The sequence below is a fragment of the Hyperolius riggenbachi genome, chromosome 2, assembly GCF_040937935.1.
Source record: "Hyperolius riggenbachi isolate aHypRig1 chromosome 2, aHypRig1.pri, whole genome shotgun sequence".
Taxonomy (NCBI): Eukaryota; Metazoa; Chordata; class Amphibia; order Anura; family Hyperoliidae; genus Hyperolius; species Hyperolius riggenbachi.
Window position 1 is genome coordinate 520648359 of NC_090647.1, and position 22577 is coordinate 520670935.

Genomic DNA, 22577 nt, shown 5'->3' on the forward strand with positions numbered 1-22577 from the left:
AGCGTCAGGAGCCAATGAAAGCATCTCCTGACCGGCTCACACAGCTCTGCCGTCATAGGGGCGGCAGAGAGAGGGGCCTGCGGGGATGCAGGAGCGGCATGACTGGCGAGAGCAGTGGGTATGTGCAGCGATTTGTCGGGAGGCGCCATTCTTTGGTACCAGCATTCTCTGGTCATTAATGTGAACCAAACACGAAGCACCCTCATGTATTTTACCATATATATCAGTGGGAAGATTAAAGAAAACACCTACCCTGCTCGCTGTTTCATCCTTTACTGCTCAGTCAGCTTCTAATCAGCCCTGATAAAATCCCCGACTGAGCATTCAGTCTGGCTTTGCTCAGGAATCATTATAGCTGAGTCATTATAGCAGAGCCAGAAGGAGGCAGGTTTGGGCTTGAAAAGACAGCAGAGAAGACAGACTCGGCTATAATGATTCCTGAGCAAAGCCAGACTGAATGCTCAGTCGGGAATTTTATCAGAGCTGATAACAAGCAGGCTGAGCAGGGAAGGATGAAACAGAGAGCAGGGTAGGTGTTTTCTCTGATGTTCCCACTGATATATATGGTAAAATACATGAGGATGCTTCGTCTCTGGTTCCCTTTAAGGAAGCAAAGACTACTGGTATGGAAGTAGTTAATTTCCTCATTTTTTTACTGTTTACAAACATGTATATTTGAAGCTCTTGAGGGCCACATAAAATGGTGTGGGGCCAGATTTGGCCCCCAGATTTGGCCTTGCGTTTGTCACATGTGCCATACAAGATGAAGACACTATATATTTATAATAACATATAGTACAACACTTCTCCAAATTTCAAGGGTAGTCTACCAGAAACAAATCCTGCTCCCACTTTTCTGAACGTTAAAGTGTAACTGTCGGGCATAAAATCAAAAATCAATTCTTTATTTTTATCTGGTATACAAGTAATATGGATGCTAACCAGGCAATCCAAAAGGTAAAATAACTATTACTTTTCTTGTTGATAAATGATCATTCCCCAGTTTACCTGACTCTTATTTGGTACACAAAAAAGGAAGTTGCAGGGCATGCTGGGTTGTCCTTTTTTGCTTCTGAACTTCCCCTCAGACTTAACTAATGCAGCCTGAGTGGCTGAAGCCTCTTTCCCTCCCGTTTCCCCTCCCACACCTCTGTTCCTCTCTGATTGGCCAATATTTCTCATGCTGAGACTATGCACTTTCTTTAGTGAAGGGTGGGCAATGCATACACAATCAGGCAGAGGAGAGTAAGGGAGGAAATGACACTAGGATTGGCTTCAAAATAGCCACAGTTAAAATGAGAAATGCAAAGGAGGATTTTTTTCTTATTTTACTATAGAAAAATGACTAAAATCAAAAAGTGGACAGTGCAATACATATGTTATGCAAGTAGAGCAAGTATTTATCTACTTATATATATGTTTTTTTTTTCTGAGATAGTGTGGCTGGCAGCTCCTCCTTAAAGGAGAACGATTGCCAAAAAAAGTTAAATTTGAAATACATACATATAAATGTACATTTCTTCCAGCTGTAAAATCCACTATAAATGACTTTTTTTCCTATGTAGCAGTCACTTACAAGGCAGTAAGGCAGCATCTTTGTACAGACCCTTTGTGTTGGTTCTGTCTGACTTCTACTACCTACTGTAAGTGACAGGAACATAGGAAAAAAGTTAGTTATGGCTCATTTTACTCTGGAAGAAACATTATATGTATAGGTTTACTTGTTTTTTTTAATTTTAAGATTTTGGTGACAGTGGTCCTTTTAAGTGCTAGAAGTGGTAGTTTGAAGGTAGGTGGAGAACCATTTACTGGCGATGTAAACAGGCCTTTCAATATGCCAGAGCCAGCAGCAATGAGGCAATGTAGACATGCAGATCACACTTACGCATGGCACAGTTGTAGGGGGTGGAGATTCCCTTGTTCATCACAAACACAGTCCCGGGATTGGCTTTTCCGACACAGGTCACCTCAATCTTCTCCACACGGGGATACAGAGACAACTGCCTCTCCTTCTCCTTCTCGTACAGCTCAGACCGTCTCTGGGAAATCTCAGCCACAGAGAGTTTAGTAGCTGTGGCCACAGAGTAACACCCTGCAACATAACCATAGAAAAACATTCCTCTATCAGGAAAGCAGAGCATTTGTGTGGCATTAGAGGCTAAATAGTACAGGCATGTTTTTAGTGCTGACCAGAAACTTCATGCAAGTCTCAACTGATGCAGGAAGGGAAAGAAATCGTCTAGTTTAGGGGACTCAGCAGGAATCCACATAAGGAAATTCCGCCAATGTGATTGGATGGACGGCACCCTCTTGAGCTTCTAGGTTTCAGATAGGTTATAGGAAACTATGCCCACACTATTCAACCAATCACAGTGCTTCATGCTGTAGAGGTATGCTGTGATTGGAGAACTGTTCCCTCTCAGGTTTCCTGCTGGGTCCCCTAAAGTGTGTACGTATATGTACATTGCTGGCGAGTTGGGGCGCAGGGCTGTGGAATCGGTACAAACATCATCCGACTCCAACACCTCAGTTTATGAAACCACCAACCCCGACTGACTACAGGTACCCAAAATTGCTCACGCTCAGACTCCTTAGTCTAATACTTACCTAGGCTGTGGAGTTGGTACAAAATCTCTGGACTCTGACTCCTCATTTTATTGAAACCACCGACTCCAGGTACCTAAAATTACTCCACAGCCCTGGTTGGGCGCAGGGTGAGCCGAATGACGGCTCATAACTAGTAAGTCTGGCAGATTTTGCACTAGTCCATCTCTTAATGGGAGATTCTCAGGATTACTTTTATTCTTTACAAAAGCACTCAGTAGAAAAGGTCTATACAAAAATGCTGGCAGCCTCCCTACTCACTAACACACTATTTTGGCAGTTGGACTGAGTAACTGCGACTCACCCTGCTACCGCTTAAAGTCCCGGATGTGTTGAATACTCTGCCCCATCCCCCCGCCCCCCTCGGAGGGAGAAGTAATTTGGGGTTCAGCGATCGCAGAAACACCGATTTACTTGAGCGCCAGCCAAAGACCATAGCATTGTTGCTATAGCGGGCGCCTTACTCAGATGCAGGTCTGTGGATAGTGTCGTAGCTACAATTCATGGGGCAAAACTCTTTATTTTTTTTTTTTTTTTTAATTTATTATTATACCATTATATATACACATATATACAAGCTGATCCAGAGGAAGGCAATCATATGAAAGCTTTATTTCCGATTACACATGGCTTTCCATCTGTCACTGACGTAGTTGAAGTGACGAAACAGCCTCTGTCTCCACAGTGTTATAGGGCTGCGGTGACAGGCGGGCGTAATCACGTGATATGGAATCAGCTTCTCTGGTGATGGTATCGGTGGGGGAATCCGCAGGGCAGGTGGTGGGGATGACCTCCCAGCGGACATCTCTTCCCAGTTGATGCCTCTAAAGAACGGATGTTCCCGCAGATTGAAGACTTGTCTTTGACGTTCTGCTTGGTCTTTGCACAGCAAACGATTGATCAGGTCGCGGAGATCTTCATTTGTGTCCTCTGGAAAAACTGGGTCCTGGCAACAAATGGCCCGTTTGACATCTCTAAATTTTTCGGCCAGTTGGAATGGGTCTCTGCCCGTCTCCATTTCATAGGCTATGACGCCCAGGGCAAAATAGTCCACCATGTAGTTGTATCTCTGGTAGCGGAGGATCTCAGGAGCCATGTAAGCCACAGTGCCGACAAATCTTCTGGCTGTTCTGTTGCCAAACATGCCGGTTTTTGCAAGGCCAAAATCTGCAATCTTCGCATGGCCGTTGTGGTCCAGAAGGACGTTTGCTGGCTTCATGTCTCTATGGACGATTCCCTTGCTGTGTAGATGCTCAAGCCCGCATAGGAGCTCAGCAATGAGGAATCTGGTGATATCGACCTGAAATGGTGCATGATTCTCTATTAGCTGTCTCAGGGTCCCTCCGCTCAGATATTCCATGGTGTAGAAGACGTCATGCTTGGTCTGGAAGGTCCCGAAGGCATGAGTAAACAGAGGGCTCGTCCCCACCATCTCCAGTACTTGCCGTTCCACAAGTGGAGAGTCGTATATATCCCTCTTCTTCACCACCTTTAGCACCAACTGCTCCTCACTGGACGGGTGAGATGCCAGAAAAACCTTCCCATAACCCCCCTGTCCGATGAATTTATGGAGGGTGAAGCTCTCCAGAGTCATGGGGGCGGTGGGCTCACTGGCTGCGCTGCTGGTGGAGATCCCGCCTACGTCTGCAGGATCTCTTGCCAAGGGAACAACTCTGTTGCCACGGGTGATGCAGCAACAGAGTCTGCCAAAAGCTGCCCTGACACGGCCCATAAAGCGCTGGCATCTCCCCACTGGCTGAGCAGCAGGAGAGTTGGACGGCTGTCCACTGGCTTGGGGCGGTGCGCTGGGGTCAGCTTGCTCCGGGGTGGCTGATCGGAACTCATCTTCCTCTGGGATGACTGGCAGGTGCTCAAAGGACTTTTTCTCAAAAGTCCAGTTCCATGCAGGAGGCTTGTAAGGCAGAGGAATAACCTCCGGCACGGCGGTCAGTAGCTCACGTAACTGCTTAGTGGCAGGCAGGGGAACCACTGGCCTATTGATGAAGCCACGTCCCCACATGGGGAACATGGGAACCCCGGCCATGACAGGCAGGGGTTTAGTCCCTAGTAAGAGGAACTAATAGATCGGTAATGAAGTAAGCTTCAGAAACACAATCTAAGACGCTTTCACACTCAGTGAAAAAACAACAATGACACTGGGCAGCTGGAGTGCATATTATATACACACAGCAGCATTGTGACATCACAGCATTAAGACATCACACGCCTCCTGTGTGGACCAATCAAATTCTTGCATACAGCAGTATTGTGACATCATTGCCCTCCTGTTTGGCATCACCTGCTGTCCAGGCTCAGCTGCCCTATACAAATCTAATAATGAACCCTGTATCTGTAGAGTGATATTTTCATGAAATAATAATATTTCTGCTGATAAATTCTATTCATTTGATACTGGCTATTGCTGGAGTAATGGCGAGCGACAAATGACTGCTTTTGTTTTGGAACATATCTGACCGTCTATATCAGGTGTTTAGCTGTTTTCCAGTATAAACTGTCATCCGGCAGCAGCAGAAGTGGCCACAGTTGGGAGGGCAGAGCGAGCTAACATGGCAGCTCTAGCGGCTCTGCACTTCTGAATATTTCAATAAAAAGCCTCTCAGGCTGGGTTCACACATAACATGTCTACAGTTCTGCTCCAGTCCTGTTCTGTCAGTTTATATGAGTTTGCTGTGGCTGGGTTCACACACCCCAATGGTCAAACTGCTCCCTTGCCTCCCCTTGGTGCCCTTCACTGCCTCGGAGCCCATCTTACAAAACAAGTGTGGTCATCGTGGTCTTCACACCCATAACAAGTGTAGCCGCAAAAACACCTGATCTGAAGTATAGTGCCCTGTATCGGAGGGGGGGGGGGGAAGGTTAGTAGCTGGGGTCCCCCACAGCTCTGGCCCCCCCTGCAATCACAGGGGTTACTCCCCTCTATTTACCCCCCTGGCTGTTATAGTCGAGGAGTCGGAGCAATTTTGGGTACCTGAATTCAGAGGTTTCATAAACTGAGGAGTCCGATGATTTTTGTACAAACTCCGCCCCGGTAAATATTAGACTAAGGAGTCGAAGTAATGTTGGGTACCTGGAGTCGCAGTCAGTGGTTTCATAAACTGAGGAGTCCGAGTCCGATGATTTTTGTACCAACTCCACCGCCCTGCTTTTAAGAAATACCAGTTGCCTGACTCTCCTGCTGATCCTCTGCCTCAAATACTTTTACCCATAGACCCTGAACAAGCATGCAGATCAGGCGTTCCTGACATTATTGTCAGATCTGACAAAATTAGCCACATGCTTGTTTCTGATGTGATTCAGGCACTACTGCAGCCAAATAGATCATCAGATAAAAACAAGAAACACCAAGAGCCCCAATAGTGTAATATGTACTGGTAAATGGTTGCTAGATAGAGTAAATATTAATACTCACAAACCAGGGTTACCATTAGGCAACCACTGTAAATGCAGGTGGGGAGATTTCCTGACCCCACTCAGGAAGAAGAAGTCGCTCTCTGTAGATGAGAAAAAGGGGGTTCAACCCTCCACCCAGGGTGGACTCAATATTATGCAGGAGAACAGAGGCGCCAAAAGGATAAAAAGGAAGCTAAATGAGCTTAAAAGCCAAATTCTTGGCAAATAGAGGAGGTAGTGGTGGACTTACCTCCTCCAAGTAGACACACAACAACTGTAGTAAAGACAGTCAATATATTTTATGAACTCCAAATATGCAACGCGTTTCACAGGTTTGACCCCGCTTCATCAGGCAATATTGCTCCGTTGTTATTGCCTGATGAAGCGGGATCAAACTTGCGAAACGTGTTGCATATTTGGAGTTCATAAATATCCTTTTATCCTTTTGGTGCCTCTGTTCTACTGCATAAAATAGATCAGCAGGGCTGCCAGGTAACTGGTATTGTTTAAAGTGTACCAGAGACATGATTAATAGGTGTATTTATACTTACATGGGGCTTCCTCCCGCCCCGTGTTGGCTCCCTAGCTGTCCTCTCCGGCCACTTCATTAAGTTGCACGCTTCTGCGTATGCATGGCCCAGCACCGCAGGCACCCCCGCTGCGCTCCTTTGCTCGGAAGCGTTCTGTGGTAGCAGGAGCAGGATGTGAGGTGCACACAGCCAAGTCACACATGCGCAGAAAAACATGGCCGAGCCAGATTACTGGGGGGCACGTCAAGTGAACAGAGTGGCCAGAGAGGAGGTGAGGAAGCCCACACACTTCACGGGGCAGGAGGAAGTACCAGGTAAGTATGAAAAAACAAGGAGAAAGGCACTACACCATAACACTGGGTGCTCTCAGTACCCAATAAGTCGGAGCTGCCCCTTCTTATAAATAAAAAAATTGTCTCTGTAGAAGGTAGCGCATACACATCCCTCACTATGTGGGCAAAGTTCACATGCTCATGCTATCTTCACAGAATCCACATCTGCCAGAGCAAGGATTATGATCTTCACAATCTCTTTACTATCTTCCTACTACCTCCACCAACACCCAGTGAGCAGACACTCACCGAATGTAAAGACCTCCACTCAGGTCTATTAGCGCTTTAGGGACACCTCGGGCCGCCCCCCACCACACCAAGGTGATACTTGTCACCACAGGGTCTCCTCCTTTGCTCAAAGGCAGATTGGTCTCCAACTTCCATATGAACATAACCTCAAAACAAATGCCTCACATAGTGTGAAACTTGGTGTAATTGCCTTCTTAAAACAGAAGGAAATCTGCAATAATTCAGTTATAAGTGAACATTTGTGGTTACCCACAATGCACTACTACTGAATATGCAAATTAATCCCTTTTCGCCCTTGTTAAGCCAAGCAAGCATCCAGAACCGCTGGTGTATAGCAAACCACCCTGAGCTGCTTGGTTACTCTGTTGTACTGGTCCAAGCCCTATTTCATACAGCCTTATAAATCCCTGCCATGTACTGATGAGGACCAAAAGTCCGAAACAGGCTGTCTACATGTGGGTTTGATATAACTGTGTAAAGCTTAAAGCTATAGGCTTGCTATACACCAGCGGTTCTGGATGCTTGCTTGGCTTAACAAGGGCGAAAAGGGATAATTTGCATATTCAGTAGTAGTGCATTGTGGGTAACCACAAATGTTCACTTATAACTGAATTATTGCAAATGTCCTTCTGTTTTAAAGGGGAACTGAAGAGAGAGGTATATGGAGGCTGTCCTGTTTATTTCCTTTTAATCAATACCAGTTGCCTGGCAGCCCTGCTGGTCTATTTCTCTGCAGTAGTATCTGATTAAAACCAGAAACAAGCATGCAGCTAGTCTTGTCAGATCAGACTTATAAGTCTGAACCACTGAAACACCTGATCTGCTGCATGCTTGTTCAGGGGCTATGGCTAATAGTATTAGAGGCAGAGGATCAGCAGGGCTGCCAGGCAACTGGTATTGTCTAAAAGGAAATAAACATGACAGCCTCCATATACCTCTCTCTTCAGTTCCCCTTTAAGAAGGAAATTACACCAAGCTTTGCTTTTTTAGTAGGAGGGCTTTTTGGTTCCTTTTATCCCCCTATACATTCCTAGTAGTTTGGGTCACCCTGAGCTGCTTGGTTACTCTATAGTGTAAAACCATAGACATTTATTGTAATATAAAATCAATTGCACTCACAAACTGCTTTCTTAGGCTTTCAGCACAGAGTTTGGTTACGGGCTCTCCCCAGTTTAGTTGGGGCCCCGGCTGACACTTGTAGTTCCTCAGCTGCAAACGGGATGGCGTGCACTTCCACTACCGCCGCAGGTCAGGACACAGCCCGTTCGCCCACGTGGCTCTCTGCTCTCACTTACCTAGGGGTAAGGCGGGGTTTAGGATGCGGAAGTAAGAGCAGAAGTTGGAGACCAATCTGCCTTTGAGTAAAGAAGGAGACCCTGTGGTGACAAGTATCATCTTGGTGTGGTGGGCGCCGGCCCGAGGTGTCCCTAAGCGCTCATAGACCCGAGTGGAGGTCTTTCCATTCGGTGAGTGTCTGCTCACAGGGTGTTGGTGGAGGTAGTAGGAAGATAGTAAAGAGATTGTGAAGATCATAATCCTTGCTCTGGCAGATGTGGATTCTGTGAAGATAGCATGAACATTTGAGCTTTGCCCACATTGTGAGGGTTGTGTATCCGCTACCTTCTACAAAGACCAGGTAAGTATAATTACACTCATTAAAGAGAGTCTGAAGCGAGAATAAATCTCGCTTCAGACCTCATAAATAGCAGGGGCAGGCGTGCCCCTGCTAAACCGCCGCTATCGCGCGGCTTAACGGGGGTCCCTTCACCCCCAAATCCCCCTCAGTGCAGCGGGGGAGCGCTTCCTGGTTGGGGCAGGGCTAACTGCCGCAGCCCTGCCCCACACGCGTCTGTCTGCGCTTATCTCCGCCTCTCCCCGCCCCTCTCAGTCTTCCTTCACTGAGAGGGGCGGGGGAGAGGCGGCGATGCGCCGCTGATAGACGCGACTGGAGGCAGGGCTGCGGCGGTTAGCCCTGCCTCCAGGAGCGACCAAGTCTGCGGCCAAGAGTTGCAGTGGGGGGTTTGGGGGTGAAGGGACCCCCGTTTAGCGGCGCGATAGCGGCGGTTTAGCAGGGGCACACGTGCCCCTGCTAACTTTGAGCTCTGAAGCGAAATTTATTCTCGCTTCAGAGTCTCTTTAAAAGAACACTATCGCAAAAAAAGTAGGCAGTTAAAATCCAACAGAACCGACAGGTTTTGGGCCAGTCCATCTCCTCATGGGGATTTTCAGGGTTTTCTTTGTTTTTAACAGCATTTCCATAACAGCAGTTGCAAAGTCTGACAAAAATCAGAGTTAGTACCTGCTAACGCTGTTTTGAACAATCCTTCAGGGCAAGGTGAGACGTTGCCCCACCCAAACGCAGGAACAAGCAGCATTTCCCCTATAAAACAATCACATGGTTAGTCAACCCTCAGTGCTTTTAACCCAAGTACCCGACAGGTGAACATCCACTAACCCACATACGTGCTACTATCTGACGTAGACAATAAACACCCGGGTGGGATCGGTGCCCTGAAGGATTGTTCAAAACAGCGTTAGCAGGTACTAACTCTGATTTTTTCCCACAATCCTTCAGGGCAAGGTGAGACGATTAACAAGTAATACAACCTCAGGGTGGGACCACCGCTTGGAGAATTTTTCTTCCAAACGCCTGATCATGAGCTGAAATTGCATCAATTCGGTAATGTCGAATAAAGGTCGAGAAACTTGACCACGTGGCTGCCTTGCAGATCTGTTCTGGTGAAGCCCCTGTATTATTGGCCCATGATGCCGCCACTGCTCTAGTCGAATGAGCTTTGAATGAAGCCGAAGCTTCTAATTGCATTGCCTTATATGCTTCAACAATAGCCAACTTTATCCAATTAGCAATAGAGGATTTTGACGCCCTCTGACCTATTGTTTTCCCTGAAAACAACGTAAACAAAGAATCTGTCTTTCTAATCTCAGATGTCTTTTTTAGATATTCCATAACACATCTTCTAACATCCAACGTGTGAAAAATTTCCTCTTTCTCACACCTTGGATTGACACAAAAAGTAGGAAGCACAATTTCCTGAGATCTATGAAATTTGGACATAACCTTTGGGCAAAACTTAGGATCAGTTTGTAGTACAATTCTGTCTTGGAAATCCTGAAAATATGGATTCTTTACAGATAATGCTTGAATTTCGCTAATTCTCCTGGCTGAAGTGATTGCCACTAAAAACACCGTTTTCAATGTAAGCAATCTAAGGGAGCAATGTTCTAGAGGTTCAAACGGTTCCTTACATAACCCTTTGAGCACAATAGATAGATCCCATGGAGACACATAAGGTCTAAAAATCGGAGACTTCCTAGACAGGGCCTTAAAAAACCTTATAATTAAAGGTGAGGAAGACAAAGGCAACCCAGAAAAAGCAGAAAGTGCTGCAACTTGTACTTTCAGTGTACTTATTGAGATACTCTTATCCCAGCCTTCCTGAAGAAATTCCAGAACCGCTGGGACTGAAGCTATTAAACTTTGAATTTTTCAGCCAAGAATGAAATGTTTTCCAGTATTTCATATATATTTTTCTTGTCACCAGTTTGCGACTACTAATCAAAGTAGATGCCACTTTGTCTGACACCCCCAATCCTCTAAGTAACCTTAGTTCAGGATCCACACTGCTAAACTCAGATGATCTGGGTGAGGATGCCATAGCAGACCCTGATACAGTAGATCTGACCTGCTTGGAAGTATCCAAGGCTCCTCTACTACCAGTGACTTCAGAGTTGCAAACCAACTTCTCCTTGGCCAGAAGGGAGCAATCAATATTAATTTCCTTCTGCAGTTTCTCCACTTGCTGATTACTGCTGGAATCAAATTAAATGGAGGAAAAGCGTACAGCAGCGGAAACTCCCAGTTCTGGTTGAATGCATTTACCGCTAAACAATTGTCTCTCGGGCTCAGTGAAAAATACTTCTGAACCTGCGCATTCTCCTCCGTGGCTAAGAGATCTATGTCTGGAAGCCCCCATTTCGCCACTATTTCTGCAAAAATCTCCTTGTTGAGAGACCACTCTGAGGCCAGAAACTGATTGCGACTCAATTTGTCTGCCTCCACATTTAAGGTACCCTTGAGGTGTACCGCTTTCAAGGACAATATGTTCTTTTCTGCACATGAAAAAATCTGTTCTGCCATCTCTTGTAACAACTGGGATCTCGTACCTCCCTGTTTGTTTATAAACGCCACGGTCGTCACATTGTCTGATTGGATCAGCACATGGCAGCTGGCTATCTCATGTTGTACTTGTAGCAGAGCCATGTTTACTGCTGTTAACTCTCTCCAATTGGATGACTTTTGGGATTCCCATTTGGTCCACTTTCCTTGGACCGCTAGGTGCCCTACATGAGCTCCCCATCCCCACGCACTCGCGTCCGTGGTAAGGATCTTTTCCACTGGTTCCTTCCAAAGTCTGCCTTTCCTCAGGTTGGACTCCTCCAACCACCATAGTAGAGACGATACAACCATTTGTGGAATCGTAATTTTGAAGTCTAATGTCTGAGGACGTCCATCCCAATTTTCCAACAGACATTTCTGCAACAGCCTTATATGTGCTAATGCCCACGGCACTGCCACAATTGTTGAAGTCATTAGACTCAGCACTCAAGAGATCTCTCTGAGTGACACCCTTGGATCCTTTATTAAGGACTGTATTGCCAGTATCAATTTTGTTATCTTTTCCGGTGGCAAAAAAATCATTTGTCTTGTTGTATCTATACTCATTCCTAAAAACACTGTTTCCTGTTTTGGAATTAGCATGGATTTTTCCAAATTTATAATCCACCCTAGAGATCTGAGATGATCTGAAACCATCTCTAAATGATTTTCCAGTTCCTGTACTGAACTTCCTAGAATCAATAAGTCGTCCAGATACGGAATGATCTGAATTGACTTTTGTCTTAAAGGAATCAATGCCTCTCCCAGAACTTTGGTAAAAATTCTTGGGGCAGAAGTGATTCCAAATGGGAGGCAAACGAATTGGTAATGTTTTACAATTCCGTTTACTTTTATTGCAAATCTCAGAAACTTTTGGGACTGCCTGTGGATTGGAATATGCCAATATGCGTCTCTGAGGTCTAGTGACGCCATAAAGGCCCCTGGAAATAAAAGATCTCTCACAGAAAAAATTGATTCCATTCTGATTTTTTTCTTTTTCATGAACGGATTTAACTTTTTTAGATTTAGGATCAGTCTGTATTTGCCTGACGTTTTTTTTACAAGAAAAATTGTGGAGTAAAACCCCTCCTTTTGTTCCACTTTCGGAACCCTTCTTATCACTTTCTGACTTAACATATTTTCTAGAATTCTGAGAATCTCTGGAACCAGATCTGGCTCTTTTGGAGACTTTGTGATCACAAATTTTGACGGTGGAGGATGACCAAACTCTATTCGATAACCGAATCTTATCAGTTGTCGTATAAATGGACTTCTTGACATTAGAGACCATTTTAGAGTGAAGTACCTTAATCTTCCCCCCACCGCCTTGAAGGAGTCATTGTGATTTAGGCTGTGCTTCAGGGTTTTTGGATTTAAATCCCCCTTTCGCAGACCTATCAAAGGTCCATCTTTTACCTCTTCTTTGTTCTTTAAAAGATTCCTTTTGCTCATTTGCTGGCTTCCGAAAAAACCTCTTTTTAGGAGTCTGTTTTTGTTTTTTCGGAAAAACCTTCTTATTAGCCGTTCTTTCCAGAGCCAAATCTAACTCTGGACCAAACAGTAAATCTCCTGTAAACGGAACTCCACAAAGTCTATTCTTTGACGTTAAGTTTCCGTCCCACGTTTTCAACCATAATGCTCTGCGGCCTACATTCACCAGAGCTGTCGTTCTTGCAGTGAACCTGACAATCTCTGCTGACGCATCTGCCAAATAGGAAGCCGCTTTTGTAAGTATAGTAATGGAATTCAATAATTGTTCCATAGGAGCACCAGCTAAAATACTAGCTTTTAACTAATTTATCCAGAGCTCCAATGTTCTGGATACACAAGTCGCAGCCACAGCGGGCCTAAATGTAGCCGCACTGGCCTCCCACGATCTTTTAAGATAAGCATCAATCTTTTTATCAATTGGATCCTTTAAATCTCCCAAATCCTCAAAAGCCAAATCCCCCTGTTTGGTTACTTGAGAAAAGGGCATATCTAATTTTGGACATTTGTCCCAGAGAGCTGTATCTTCAGCCGAAAAGGGAAATCTCCTTTTAATGGCTTTAGACAACAAAAGCCTCTTTTCAGGCTCATTCCATTCTTTCACAATTGTTTGTTTAATAGCTTTATGTACAGGAAAAACAAGGCCTTCTTTTTCTTCCATACCTTTATAAAGTTGATCATGTAATGACAAGTTTGAAATTACGTCTTTATTTAATTCTAATGTTTCATAGATTGCTGAGATTAATGTCTCAGTATCTTCGATGCGGAATTTAAACCTTGAAGAAGATTCTGCCTCCAATTCTCTGGATTCAGATTCCTCTGAACTATTTTCACCCTCAATTGGTTCCTGACCATCTTTATCGGGTAAAGCAGGCTCAGAAACAACCTGAGCAGAAGATGTACCTGCCTCTGCAATGGAGGATTTGAAGGAAGCTAAAGAAGCATTGATTTCCTCTCTAAAAGCCTGCAACGTGTCCTGAATGGACGACCCAGGCTGTTCCCGTAAAACTTTCTCCATACATAATTGGCACAAAGTTTTAGCATATGGCAATGGAATTTTTATATTACAAACAGGACATCTTTTATAAGTAGGAGGCTTTGGCCTTTCTGACGACTCTCCAGATTTTGCCTAGAAAAAAATAAATCAAATGGCAAAATAATGAACCTCCTGTAACTTTAAGAAACCTTTTCTTAACAATTGCCAAGTATATAGCATACTCCTACATGTGCACATACTGAGCAAATACACTCCAATCATAAGATATATACAGCCACAGAAAGAGAATGACCCCACCATCTCACCTTCTGGGCGGCTGAGGTGCTGTCCGTTTTGTCAGAAGCTGACATGTTTATGTCCAGCACAAAACGCTGTCTCAATGAAAGCACCTACCCAGCCCGCGCTTCCTCCCTTATACTTCCTGCCTATGACGTCACACGAGGCGGGGACCGAAGCACCATAGAGACGCTGGCATAAAGAGCGTGTTCCGGCCTACCCGCCGGAAGTTACGCATACCGGAAGTCCCATGCGAACCATTGGCCGCCTGGACCAGCCGCCGATGCGGCTGCACGCTTACCGCAGCAGCCAACGGTCAGCACGGCGTACCTGATGGCCACCAACAGCCCATTCTGCCACTGCCGTCTTCTCCTCCTGCCGCCTGCGCCACAGACAGTCCGGGAAAATCGCGCCCTCCACACTTGCTCCCCATCAGTTTGGGAGAGAAAGGTAGGCTACCCACAAAGTATCCAGCATGGGGTAGTAGGCCAGACTGCCTCAGTTCCACAGTCTCAGCCACCCACGGGAATTCAAACCTGCAGCCCAGCACACAGATCCAACTCCCAGGGGAGATGCTGACCTGCCTGGACGCAGGAACAAACAGCACTGAGGGTGGACTAACCATGTGATTATTTTATAGGGGAAGTGCTGCTTGTTCCTGCGTTTGGGTGGGGCAACTTCTCACCTTGCCCTGAAGGATTGTGGGAAAAATAGTGTGCAAGTGAGTAGGGAGGCTGGCTGGTATCTTACTATTTTGACTGTTAGGCCTGGTGCACACCAGAGAAGTTTTTCTGAGCGTTTTGAGTTTTTAAATCTGCTGCTAATGTTATCCTATGTGTCTGTGCACACTGGAGCAATGAGGTTTTGTAAAAAAATCCATAGCATTACATTGGGAAGAGCTTTTAGAGGTTTCAAAAGCTCTTCCCAATGTAATGCTATGGTTTTTTTTTACAAAACCTCATTGCTCCAGTGTGCACAGACACATAGGATAACATTAGCAGCAGATTTAAAAACTCAAAACGCTCAGAAAAACTCCTCTGGTGTGCACCAGGCCTAACTGTCAAAATAGTAAGATGCCAGCCTCCCTACTCACTTGCACACTATTTTGTCAGACTTTGCAACTGCTGTTATGGAAATGCTGTTAAAAACAAAGAAAACCCTGAAAATCCCCATGAGGAGATGGACTGTCCCAAAACCGTCGGTTCTGTCAGATTTTATCTGCGTACTTTTTTTGTGATAGTGGTCCTTTAAAGGGAACCTAAACTGAGAGGGATATGGATGTTTCCTTTTAAACAATACCAGTTGCCCGGCAGTCCTGCTGATCTCTTTGGCTGCAGTAGTGGCTGAATCACACACCTGAAACAAGCATGCAGCTAATCCAGTCTGATTTCAGTCAGAGCACCTTGTTGAGGGGCTGTAACTAAAAGTCACAGAGACACAGGATCAGCAGGAGAGTCAGGCAACTGGTATTATTTTAAAAGGAAAAATCTGTATCCTTCTCAGTTTAGGTTCCCTTTAACCAAATGCGGGCCAACGCAGTACAAATCTACGTCCAGCAGGTGGTGTTGCCGCTCTGACTGGATATAGATTCAACGTCCTCGCACACGAAGCGTCCCACTGTGATCGTGCGCACCTGAGAGGGGAGATTAAGCTGCCATATGACAGCTGACATCTCCCCTCAGTGATCAGGAGCCATAGTGATTGGCTCTTGATCACATGATCACTGGCAGATCGTAGTGATAACCATTAGAACATCGGCGGTGGAAGAAGAGGATCCACTCACCTTCCTGATGCTCCCCTCCGCTCCGGTGTAATGTCTGATTGCCCTGCCCGGAAGCTCCCTTCCACACTGAGTAGCACGCATGCTCAGTGTGAAGTTAATTATGCTGCTGATGGTAACATAATAAATATCTCCGCTTCCAATCATTCACTCCCCAAATTTTCAGGGTAGGGAGAGGATCCCCTGAATGACCTCTATGCCAAATTGCAGCCCCCGAGCCCCGCTGGTTCAGGAGATAGATTAGAGAAACCTATCTCGGGAACCAGTGGGTCTCGGGGGCTGCAATTTGGCATAGAGGTCGTTCGGGGGATCCCCTCCCTACCCTGAAAATTTGGGGAGTGTAGGATGTGAAGAAGCAGAGATATTTAGTATTTTACCATCAGCAGCATAATTAAATAGGAACTGTGGTGGCCACACAGTCTCCTACTGCGCATACGGGGCAGCGCAAATCCAAAGGCAGCGTAATCAGACACAACACCGGCATCCCTGCTCGCTCTGACTCTGTCAGGTCCTGGCTTGATGACGTCATCAAGCCGTGACCTGGAACTGAGAGTCAGTGCGAGCAAGGATTCTGGCCAGAGCTGCTCATCGCAGGACCCAGGGAGGTGACTAAAGGCTACTGTCTTGTCTTGAGGACACCTGGCCAAACTGGGGGCACAAATGACTGACTATACTGGGTATCCGGCTGTCTGATCCCCCCCCCCCCCCCGCAGCAAACGCGCCACCCCTCCAAGGTATAATGCCCTGGTCCTTAAAGCGGAACTGTAGATAGGATTAAACCGCTTTCACTTACCTGGAGCTTCTGCAAGCCCCCAGCAGCCATCTGGTCCCGCGCCGGTCCTCCACGAGCCTCCGTTCTCCCGCAGCCGCTCTGTTCCTCGACTTGTAAGTCGAGGCCAGCGCAGCCCTGCCAAGAGTTTCCTTTCTACGCGTTCCCATCTGCAATTGCGCTATTGCGGAATGGAATGCGAAGAAAGGATACGCCTGGCCAGAGCTGCGCAGGCGCAGTGGCCCGGCGGCGAAACCGAAAGTAGCTGGGGCAGGAAAACGGAGGCTTGTGGAGGACCAGCGCGGGACAGGATGGCAGCTGGGGGCTTGCAAAAGCCCCAGGTAACTGAAAAAGCTTGTTTTAAACCTATCTACAGTTCTGCTTTAAAGGAGAACTGTAGTGAGAGGTATATAGTGGCTGCCATATTTATTTCCTTTTAAAGGGAACCTAAACTGAGAAGGATATGGATTTTTCCTTTTAAAATAATACCAGTTCCCTGACTCTCCTGCTGATCCTGTGTCGCTAATACTTTTAGCCACAGCCCCTGAACAAGCATGCAGATCAGGTGCTCTGACTGAAGTCAGACCGGATTAGCTGCATGCTTGTTTCAGTTGTGTGACTCAACCACCACTGCAGCCAAAGAGATCAGGGGGACTGCCAGGCAACTGGTATTTTTTAAAAGGAAACATCCATATCCCTCTTAGTTTAGGTTTCCTTTAAGCAATACCAGTTGCCTGGCTGTCCTGCTGATCCTCTGCATCTAATGCTGGGTACACATGGTGTGTTCCCGCACTCGATTTCCCGCTCGATTACTTCCGAGCATTTCCGATCGCGTTTTGATGATTGTTAGGTCGATTCTCATATAAACTATGCCAAATCGACCTAACAATTCCATCGAAACACGAATGTGCGGGAACACACCGTGTGTACCCAGCCTAATACTTTTAGCCCTAGACCCTGAACAAGCATGAAGCAGATGAGGTGTATCTGACAAGATTAGATGCATGCTTGTTTCTGGTGCGATTCACACTACTGCAGGCAAATAGCTCAGCAGGGCTGCCAGGCAACTGGTATTGCTTAAAAGGAAATCAATATGGCAGCCTCCATATACCTCTCACTACAGTTCTCCTTTAAGGAGGATTAGGCTGCCGGTGTTCCGACGTGATAACCTACACGTCGAATTTGCCTACATCCACTATCAAACGTATACCAGGAGGGTTAGGGGTTAGGGTTGGGGGAGGGGAAGGGATAGTAAAAGTCTATGGGATGTAGGTTAGTTCGACGTGTAGGATAAAGTGTTGGAGCACCGGTCCCCAAAAGGTTAATCATGTCTCAGGTTTCCTTTAAAGAGAACCCGAGGTGGGTTTGAAGAATATTATCTTCATACAAAGGCTGGATGCCTATACAGCCCAGCCTCTGTTGCTATCCCAAACCCCCCTAAGGTCCCCCTGCACTCTGCAATCCCTCATAAATCACATCCACGCTGCTGACAAACAGCTTGTCAGAGCTGGCTGTGTTTATCTCTATAGTGTCAGTCTGCTGCTCTCCCCGCCTCCTGCAGAACTCCAGTCCCCGCCTGCATCCCTTCCCTCCCTGCTGATTGGAGGGAAGGGACGGGGGCAGGGACCGGAGCTATGCAGGAGGCGGGGGAGCAGCTGAGACTGACACTACAGATGTAAACACAGCCTCACAGCACGGCTGTGATTTATGAGGGATTGCAGAGTGCAGGGGGACCTTAGTGGGGTTTGGGATAGCAACAGAGGCTGGGCTGGATAGGCAGATCCAGCCTCTGTATGCAGATAACATTCTTTAAACACACCTCGGGTTCTCTTTAACCACTTGCCGACCGCACACTCATAACGTGCGTCGGCAAAGTGGCAGCTGCAGGACCAACGACGCAGTACTGCGTCGCCAGCTGCAGCCTAATTAATCAGGAAGCAGCCGCTCGTACGAGCGGCTGCTTCCTGTCAAATCACGGCGGGGGGCTCCGTGAATAGCCTGCGGGCCGCCGATGGCGGCTCGCAGGCTAGATGTAAACACAAGCGGAAATAATCCGCTTTGTTTACATTTGTACGGCGCTGCTGCGCAGCAGCGCCGTAAGGCAGATCGGCGATCCCCGGCCAATCAGCGGCCGGGGATCGCCGCCATGTGACAGGGGACGTCCTGTCACTGGCTGCACAGGACGGATAGCGTCCTGTGCAGCCCGGATCTCAGGGGGGGGGGAGCAGGTAGGAGAGGGAGGGGGGAATTTCGCCGCGGAGGGGGGCTTTGAGGTGCCCCCCCCCCCCGCCACCCACAGCAGGCAGGAGAGATCAGACCCCCCCAGCACATCATCCCCATAGGGGGGAAAAAAGGGGGGCAATCTGATCTCCCTGCCTGCACCCTGATCTGTGCTGGGGGCTGCAGAGCCCACCCAGCACAGATCAATCAAACCAGCGCTGGTCCTTAAGGGGGGGTAAAGGGTGGGTCCTCAAGTGGTTAAAAGGAAATAAATATGGCCACCTGCATATATTTCTTACTTTAGGTTTCCTTTAAACAGGTCATACAACACAAACAGAGAAACATATCTGGGTTGTGTGATCAGCATGCACAGGAAAGATCAACACCCCTATACATGCAGCCCTGCATCATCAGTGTGCCCCCCACTTACTGCCCCGTGCGGCCCGCAGGGCGCCTGTCCCCACCATCACAGCTCTGCAATGCATTCTTCTCCTCTTCAGCCAGCCAATGTGACATTTACTGACAACACGCCATGCCTGGCCACTCCACTCACTAAACCGTCCCCTACAGGAACAGAGACCCTGTCACAACGGTTCCGGGCTGACTCTAACATGATATATGTGTAATGAGACATTTCCGATGCGGCCGCTAGATGGCGCTGCCACACAGCAAAAGACTGGATGCCATAGAACAATATGGTCATGTCAGATCACTGTACGGTCAATCTAACTACCAACTATCAATCAGTGTCCTTAACAAATGTTTATATTGAATTTAACATCTCTTCTATTAAAAATGTCTACTCGTTTATAGCCAGAAAAAGAGATTGTGTCATTTTAAATTCAGTTAATTTACTGACTTCAGCCTCATACAAGAATAGGTTTGTGCACAACTGAGCGTACATGGCAGTTTGCCGCCTGGTCACTCTGGCGCTGGGTGCGCCAAATGCAGAGTCGGGACAAGGTCCTCCAGCACCCAATGCTGAGACACCAAAGTGCGCCCTCCATCCCTCCCACCCATCTGTCACACACTGATTGCCCCCAACACCCCTAACACCTTAATCTAGTGATGGGAATTCCGGCTCTTCTCAGAGAATCGGCTCTTCTGAATCGGCTCCCATTGAAGAGCCGGCTCTTACGGCTCTTAATTGGCTCTTCATTATCACTAGACACCACTCAGAATCGTAGTAAAAGCCCCGCCCCCGTCTCCATGACAATTCCAGACTGCTTCTCTGACTGGTGCAATCCCTCCTGCTACTGCTCTGCTCCGCCCCATACACTCCTACAAGCTGCGAGAGGAGGACTACATCTCCCAGCATGCCTCAGCGCCCTTTATTACAGACCAAAGCAGGGCTGTGTGGGGCGGCTGAGGCATCGGCTCTTTTGAAACTGAGAACCGGCTCTTGTCGTTCGCAGCAAAGAGCTGGCTCTTAGAGCCGGCTCGTTCGCGAACGACCCATCACTAACTTAATCTCTAGTTATCTGGCTTGCAGTCAATGCCATGTATCCCCTTTTCTTATTTCTCTCTGCTTCAAACACAATAGGGGATGATAGATGAGTGAGTTGTGCGCCCCCTCCTACACGGCGTCCTGAGGCTAGAGCCTCTCTCGCCTCTGCCTCGCCCGGCCTTGGCCAAATGGCGGCTTCCCCTGCTGCCGGTGAAATGCCGGGCAGTGTTAATTACTATTCCCCCTCCAAGTCGTATCAACTCAAAGGGAGAAGTAATTTGGGGTCCAGCAGTCGTTGGATCCCGGAATTACCCCCATGCGTGGGCCACAGACTACTGCATTGCTGCTGCCATCCCCCGTCACACAATATCATTAGGTGTCCATTATATGTCCCCTAAAAAGCATTTTTGGGGTTCCCATTATTCACCTCCTCCTTTTCCTATACAGAGTAAACGCACATCATCCCCGCTGTCATGGGGAGGGAGGAGGGGCACCTTGGGAGGCCGGGGGCCCCCACAGACTCTGGGGCCCTAAGGATTGTTCCCTTTGCCTCTATGGAAGCGCCGGCCCTGCTGGCACCCCTCCAAACTGTACTGATCTCGGCTGCCTGACTCATTTACCTTTCTTCTCATTCCTCTTCTGCTGCTCCTCTCTGTCAAGCATTTCCTTAGCTGGCTGCGTTCAGTGTGCAAGGGGCGGGGCTTTAATCTCTTAACCCTAACCTAAGAATCTCTCCAGTCTCCACAATCTCTCTCCCATGTACATCTCCTATCTAGTTTCCAGGTACCAACACAACTACATTCTCAAATCTGCACATGACCTTCTTCTGTACTCCTCTAATATCACCTCCTTGCATACACGTATACAAGATATTTCAAGTGCCTCACCCCTCCTCTGAAATCTCCTTCCAAAACACACCCGTATCTCTCTAGCATTTGATATCTTTAAACACTCCTTCATAACTCACTTTTTCCGAAAAGCATACGTTCTAAGAAGGCCATTCCCCTTCAACCTCTGGTCAAGTGTACTTCTAACTAAATACAGAATAACCTAGGTATGCATATTGTATATTACCCCATCTTTCATATCCTCCCCATTCCTTTAGCTTGTAATCTCGCAAGGGCAGGCCTCTCTCCCACTTTTGTGTCATGTAATTTGCTATACATTTTGTTCATTATGTTCATGTCTATATTTTATGTAGACCATTGTCAGTATTATTTTATACCCCATGTTTGTTACTTACTCTGTACAGTCCTACAGGTTTGCTTTGGGCAGCTTCTGTGTACAAGCTACACTGACAGAAAGCTGTAAACTGCAGTTTGAAAAGAAAATAAACCTTTAAGGGTAAGTCCACTTTCATAATAAAGTTGCCCTCAACATAAATTGTAGCTGTATAAGTCCTTTTCATAATTTGATGGTATTAACAGGGTTGATCAATAAATTGCAAATTTGTTTTGTCAAATTTGGTTATAATGTGTATGCAGATTTACCATAAATTCACCCAATCAAAGGCAGTTGTTATGGGTCTGAATTTGTCCAAATTTTCATCTGCACACAAATTGCAGTATACCGGTAATTGGCATTTCATCCATCATCTTGTTGTTAAATATTGTATTTCTATTTTATTTTGTATCCACCTTAGGGAGGATTCATAATTGTACATGGGGAAAACGCAAACATAGTTTGTATAGCTTTATATCATTTAGATAAAAATCTCTATAGTACCACTTAAGGACCAGGGCTTTTCTGAATGATCTGTGCTGCGTGGGCTCTCCAGCCCACAGCACAGATCAGGTTTCAGCCAGAGCGACCAGACTTCCCCCCTTTTTTCCCCACTAGGGGCCCCCCTCCGCAGCGATTTCAGCCTTCCCTCTCCTTCCCTCCCTCTCCCTCACGCTGTGGGAGGCACAGGACGGTGATCCGTCAGGCGCCGCCTAGGATAGGCTTCAGCCTATCAGATGCCGCCGGCCAATCAGAGGCCAGAGATCGCTGATCTCCTTTATGGCGCTGCTGCACAGCAGCGCCGTATGATGTAAACAGTGGGGATTTCTTCCCCGCGTGTTTACATTTAGCCTGCGAGCCACGATCGAAGGCTCGCAGGCTGTTCACGGAGACACCCTCCGTGAACTGACATGGAACGGCCGCTCGAGGGAGTGGCCGTTTCCATGGGAAACCACTTGCAACCTGCCGACGCCTATCGGCGTTAGACGGTCGTTAAGTGGTTGCTGAGATAAGAAATGCACTTACAGAAAGTATATAAACATTTTGCATACCATAACTCTCAGGAACATGATCCC

The 22577-nt window shown here is 47.0% G+C and overlaps 2 protein-coding genes across 6 annotated transcripts in view; both read right to left on the bottom strand.

Annotated features, from left to right (window-relative positions):
• MRPL39 (mitochondrial ribosomal protein L39) overlaps positions 1 to 20985 on the bottom strand; it is a 128543-nt gene extending 107558 nt beyond the window's left edge. Inside the window, exons 1-3 of one of the 5 annotated variants that reach the window (XM_068270577.1) lie at positions 20901 to 20952; positions 9426 to 9506; positions 1886 to 2092 (exon numbers count right to left, since the gene is read on the bottom strand). In XM_068270577.1, coding sequence (XP_068126678.1) covers positions 1886 to 2092; positions 9426 to 9506; positions 20901 to 20943 — 331 coding nt within the window. In that variant the 5' untranslated portion in view covers positions 20944 to 20952. Of the gene's footprint in view, positions 1 to 1885; positions 2093 to 2607; positions 2708 to 9425; positions 9507 to 19263; positions 19398 to 19889; positions 20001 to 20900 lie in introns of those variants that run through there. The other 4 variants (XM_068270581.1, XM_068270580.1, XM_068270578.1 and 1 more) reach the window with 4 other exon arrangements.
• On the bottom strand, positions 3215 to 4712 carry LOC137547495 (protein kinase C theta type-like). Its single transcript, XM_068271089.1, has one exon. It carries the CDS (start codon positions 4646 to 4648, stop codon positions 3215 to 3217), a length of 1434 nt encoding a protein of 477 aa, XP_068127190.1. The 5' UTR covers positions 4649 to 4712.
• Positions 20986 to 22577: the final 1592 nt, after the last annotated feature.

Bases quoted from the DNA above. Each gene is read 5' to 3' on its own strand.
- LOC137547495 (XM_068271089.1), bottom strand. From the start codon at position 4,648: ATGGCCGGGGTTCCCATGTTCCCCATGTGGGGACGTGGCTTCATCAAT.